Raw genomic sequence first — 6,000 nt, 5'->3', positions numbered from 1 at the left:
TTTTTTTGTATGCTTAATACACACAACGTCTTATTACTCCCACTTCTTTGTAGACTTACTGTGTACAACTTTGTACTTCTTCTGCTGCCGCTGCCCCTGTTTTTGTTTCATTTGAACTTAATGGTGTGGCACACGAGTCGCCAAGGCAATAAAGCTACCTCAATGTTCAATTATGCTGTGAGACATACAGAGAAAGAGGGAGAGGGAGAGAGAGGGAGAGGGGGAGAGAGAGGGAATGGGAGGGAGAGAGAGAGAGACAGAGGGAGAGAGAGAGAAAGGGAGAGAAGGAGGAAGAGAGGGAGTGAGAGAGAAAGACAAATAGAGAAAGAGAGGGAGGGAGAGAGAGAGAGGGAGAGAGAGGGGGTTTAACAGAGTGATAGATCTAAGTGTGTGGTCTGCACTCTTTCCTCCTCAATAACCCCTTCCATCCTTCAGGGGACGTTCAGCTGATATGAACGGACCTGCTCCTGACTGCCCTCTGCCAAATAAACAAGGAACTGCACTATTCCAAGTTCTAGCACATTGTGTGTGTGTGTGTGTGTGTGTGTGTGTGTGTCTGTGGGAGGGAGACAGAGAGAGAGAGAGAGCAAGAAAGAAAGAAAAAGAAAGAAAGAAAGAAAAAGAGTGAAGTGTTTGAGTTTGTCTGTCAGTCTGTTCGAGCTGGTGGATAACTCACAACTTCTTTGCAGCTTTGATCATCTGGCTGACCTTGGACTCATGGAACGGTCTGCTGGATGGCAGCTTGCGCCTAGCGCCCAGTGGCTTCTTTTTCTGTGTTTCATCCTGCTTCTCCCTCTCTGCCACACTGCATGTAGACAGACAGATAGACACACACACACACACACACACACACACACACACACACACACACACACACACAAATGAGACCCATGGAAACACACTTATACACATCCACACACACAAACACCACCAGAGACACAGACTCGCACCAAGCAAAATAAACACACTGATTTTTCCATAAAACACAGAAGAAGACAAGTCACACCCGAGAGTTGTTCTCTTTCCACGTCTCAATTTGTGCCAGCTCACCCACATACTGATTGGTATGTGTTGACATATCATGCTGATGCTAAATATTTCACTTCAAAACTGATTAAACACAGAATCAAAGACCAAAGATACAGCAGAGACTGGACAGAAATATTGACTTAATGTCATCCCAGTCCTTCTCCAGTCCTCCCCAAATTCCACCATTATTGGAGGCGTCATGTTCTCATTTGATTTTCTGACTAAGCCATTTCCTGCACTTTTCTTTACAAGAGCTGTAGTTGTACCGTCACCGATGTACCAATGTACTGATGTACCGTTGTACAGATGTACCGATGTACCAATGTATCGATGTACTGATGTACTGATGTACTGTTGTACAGATGTACCGATGTATCGATGTACAGTACTGATGTACCGATATACTGATGTGCTGTATTGATGCTGTGCTGTGCTGTATTGATGCTGTGCTGTGCTATACTGTGCTGTATTGATGCTGTGCTGTGCTGTGCTGCGCTGTATTGATGCTGTGCTGTGCTGTGCTGTGCTGCGCTGTATTGATGCTGTGCTGTGCTGTGCTGTGCTGTATTGATGCTGTGCTGTATCATTGCTGTGCTGTGCTGTATCAATGCTGTGCTGTGCTGTATCAATGCTGTGCTGTATCAATGCTGTGCTGTGCTGTGCTGTGTCAATGCTGTGCTGTATCAATGCTGTGCTGTGCTGTGCTGTTTGTCTCCGCCCCACCAGGGCACCCAAGCACAGTGGCTAAGTTTAGCCGCTAGCGCGCCACACGGTCGGCCCCAGCTGGGAGCGGATCTGCGCTCCAGCCAATAGCAGTCCTGACTCATAGGCCACTGCCAACTGGAGCACTCAGATCAGCTGCCAAGCAGGCTGTTCTGCTTCAGCGCTGTAAACATTACTCAACGCTTCTGCGTCTCTCTGTGTACGTGTGTGTGTGTGTGTGCGTGTATGTGTGTGTGTGTGTGTGTATGTGTGTGTGTGTGTGTGTGTGTGTGTGTGTGTGTGTGTGTGTGGGTGTGGGTGTGTTGAAAGTGTTGTGAATCAGAATCATTTCTGTAAATGTACATACTGTGTACTTCTTATGGTCATTTGTGATTTTTGTATCCATGTGTATGTTGTGTCTTTGGTCTGTATTCAGAGTATCCTTTGTTTATCCTTGCAATAGAAGCTGACCAGACTTGATGGCGTCAAGAGGCCACATCCCTCCCACCACACCTTTACATTGCATATTCATAGTAGGTCACTCCTTCTCTTTGTGTGTAACTTACTAAAGGTTAAGATTTGTTTCATATAGTCAGAGAATACTGGTGAAACCCATGATGGGGTGACACAAACATGTAACTCTCCCTTGAAGGGCACTGGCCCCTCATTGAAAAGAATAAAAGCGGCCTGTATTCCTGATTTTCCTGAGTCTCCAGGGAAATATGGTAGTAAAAATATGCTATCAGTGTGAGAGTGTGCAAGAGAAAGAAAGAAAGACAGACAAAGAGGACCAGCCAGGGTGAGTTGGTATGAGAGAGAGAAACATAAAAAGGACAATGAGGGACCTAAATTGAGAACCGGATTGATTGACAGGAACTATGATTCGTCACTGTTCCATCGGGCAGAGAGAAAAAGAGCCCACGCTGCTTCTGCGGGCGAGGGTCTATTTAAAACGTTGGCTTCTGTTGTGAATTCTGCTTGTATAAAAAAAACAAGTGTGAAGCAATGACAAGTGCCGCTTGTCTTCTCCTTTTGACTAGTACTTAGTGTCGGCACTCTTAAACTCTAGTATTAGTGTTGACAGATGCAGTAGTAATTCCTACCTACGGTCTCCTCTGCACTGCAGCTTAAATGTTATTCTCTTGCTGTAAGTTGTTTTGGATAAAAGCGCCTGCTAGAGGAATAAATGTGTTGTGATGCTCTGACTGAGTGGCGATCTCAAATGGGCATGTGAGGAGGTGAAGGGGGATGGAGTCGACTGCCCTACAAGAGGGCACGCTTTTTATCAGAACAGTCACACACTCTCTCTCACACACACACACTCACTCACACACTCACTCAACACACACACACACACACACACAACACACATACTCAACACACACACACACACAGACAGTCACACAGAGAGAGAGACACTATACACACATACACACACAGAGAGAAATGCAAAATCTGAACGATATAGTATAGGGGTGTACTGTACTAATGCTACTGTACTATTGCCACCTAAAGTAAATGAGTTTCTGCCTTTCTGAGACAGGATAGGCTTTTGCAAATTAAAACATAATTGCATATGGTGGATGGTTTTGCACAAACTTGTGATAATCCTAGCTTTAAGTTTGAGAAGTATCTTACGGTTTATTTTCCTCAGGCCAGGGTATTCGAGGCAGTGGCTTCGGAGCCCGGATGAAAATCTGCTGGTAAGAGTTCATGAATGCTCTGTGGGCCTCCTCACTAGTCTTCTCATCGCCGCTGAAAAGAAAAAACGTTTCATGAATGTATGGCAAACACAGCTGGCAACAGAGACATACAGGACTACACCATTGATATACGAGTATCATGTTCGTCGTTCACCTGCATTCAAGCCCGGATATGTTGCATAGAGCCTCTAGACGAGCGTAGTCAATTCCAATAATGTTGGGATCTCCTAAAACATCAAAGGCAAATAATATGCTATTGCGTAAGTTTGACCAAGAAAATAATTCCAGCCACAAGCAGCAACCATAACGTAGCCTACAGAGTGAACCAGACTAACTTGTTCAGTATTATCGACGATAGGCTACATTATCATACTGCTTATGCACGAGTTAGTGCATATAGTTTCTTTGTTTTTTTCGACTAAATTATCATTCTCGATGTGGCAGAGATGGGCCGACTGATCATTAGGCTACTGTTAATATGCTATCTTATTAATAGGCAATAATACCATCATTGGCCAGCTAACGTAGCACAGGCTACGACAGGGTCGCCTATTTTGATGTTAGACTGCAAGACATCACCTACAGTATACAATATAGCCTACGGACAATTTTCCAGAACATACCTGTTTCTTGCCGATAGACTGTTTTTTGAGACATGTTAAGATATTAACATTACGTTTAAAAAGACATTGTTTGTTACAGTATAATATAAAGAACACATGAACTTGCAACGTGAGAACACTTTGCAGACTACAGGCGCTTCCTTTCACTATGGTAACGGAGCAAACGTCATTAAGTTGAGGGGCTGGCGCTGCCTGAGGCATGGTAAGTCGGCTAGTGGGTGATGTTCATACCTGTCACTCCCGTTTTTGATGTGACATTGTATCAGCAATGTATGGAATTGCCAAAAAAACTGCATGGAATGCTTGGGCAGCTTACCCAGAAGTCACCGGCACCCTCATTCTGATCACCCAACCAGCACATGCACGTTCTCAAACGCTGGACTGTACTCATGTATAGTAAGAACTGCGGTGTCGAGTCAGTCAATGAAACCCGGAAGCTTCTTTTCACTCATGGCCTCAAGTCCCTGGATTCAATCCCCCCGACCCATCATGCCTTATTCCAGCATGGAAAGCGTGCCCTGCACACTGCAGCTTTTGTCTGGAAGCAGTCCCTCTCCAAAACTCCAGAGATTCCAGACCCCAGTGAGTGGGGTTGGGAATGGAATGACAGAACCAAAGTCTGGGTGCCATATTGGACAGATCTGGAAGATGCCAAGCAAGGACTGCTTACTCCTCCTCAACTGTGGCTGTGTGGTTGCCTGTATGGGCAACTGAAAGTGCCACTGAGCTGGACTTTGCTGTACCACATTGTGCAAGTGTGAAGGAGGCTGTAATGATGAAGAGTGAAACCAAAAATCTTTGAATAATACATGATGTTTAAGTATGAATTGTTTTTTGTGTTATTTGACTTAAATGTAATATTGATCCTTAACATGGTGAAAAGCCTAATATAACTTTTCACTGTGGGATAGTTCTGAATTTGTGTTTATTTAAGGCCTCAACATTGGTCCTTTTGGTCACAACATGTGATTTTTGACACTATAGTGATAGTGATCTGTCCAATCAACAAAGAAAAGCATACCTTGGAGGTAAAAATATGGGTCTAGGGACCTGAGTAATATTTCAATGTGACTTTTTCAGAGATATTGACAGTTTATGAGCTAAATATGACTATGATACTAGATTTAACATGGAAATTGACTTAAAATCAGAAGAACATATAAAAATTGGATTCCTTGTATCAAACAAAGTAGAGAAAAATACATTATACAACAATTTAAGACTAAAGGAAGCTGAGATATAACCTTTTCTTTTTTCGGCGGGGGCCATTTTGGATTTTATGGATAACTGCCACTAGGGGGGCCACCCCAACTTGTATCCATGGATTTTTGAAAACCTTAGGCCTATACCAAAGTCCTTTTAGGCAAGTCCCTCCACTCGGCGGCCATATACCAACGTTTTATGGGCACTCATCGGGCACAGTCTTTGGGTCGAACTGCGTGTGCGCAAGGCTTCACGACACCAAGCTTGCTCCAGCGGCGAGATCACAACACACGATTCGCACGATGTCTTCACAACACACCATATGATTGGCTCAATGTATTCACATCACACCACATGATTGGCTCAATGTATTCACATGTCGACGTTTGGCCGAGGAAGGGGTGGGATATGTGTAGACAACGGCCATATTGGGGTGACAAACTAGCCCCATGCATTTCTATGGAGTATTTTCTGAGTGCTGTGTCTCCACATTAGAAAGTCTCTGCCTATACCTAACACCCTGCCAAAAATCAAAAACTTATCCAGAAGTGCCCAATCTTCATGATTTTTCACATATTCCTTCCCAGCTATAGGCCTAGGGCTACCTTTTGTGTTTTGTAACAGACAGACCACCAAACTTCAACTTCATCTATGCCTACGTCTCCTATACTGAAGTAAAATGGAAAACTACTTCACTATGTCTATGGCCAGTCCTTTTCATGCCTTTAGTAAATTATGAC

At 44.0% G+C, this 6,000-nt stretch overlaps 1 protein-coding gene across 1 annotated transcript in view; it reads right to left on the bottom strand.

Moving 5' to 3' along the window:
• cnbd1 (cyclic nucleotide binding domain containing 1) overlaps window positions 1-4,219 on the bottom strand; it is a gene marked incomplete in the record, with an annotated part of 14,721 nt that extends 10,502 nt beyond the window's left edge. The window contains 4 exon segments of the mRNA XM_048266709.1: window positions 677-805; window positions 3,370-3,486; window positions 3,589-3,661; window positions 4,058-4,219. Coding sequence (XP_048122666.1) covers window positions 677-805; window positions 3,370-3,486; window positions 3,589-3,661; window positions 4,058-4,091 — 353 coding nt within the window.
• Window positions 4,220-6,000: the final 1,781 nt, after the last annotated feature.

Source organism: Alosa alosa, chromosome 16, assembly GCF_017589495.1.
Source record: "Alosa alosa isolate M-15738 ecotype Scorff River chromosome 16, AALO_Geno_1.1, whole genome shotgun sequence".
In the NCBI taxonomy this organism is placed as follows: Eukaryota; Metazoa; Chordata; class Actinopteri; order Clupeiformes; family Clupeidae; genus Alosa; species Alosa alosa.
Note: the sequence above shows the minus strand (reverse complement) of the source record. Positions and strands in the feature narration are given on the sequence as shown.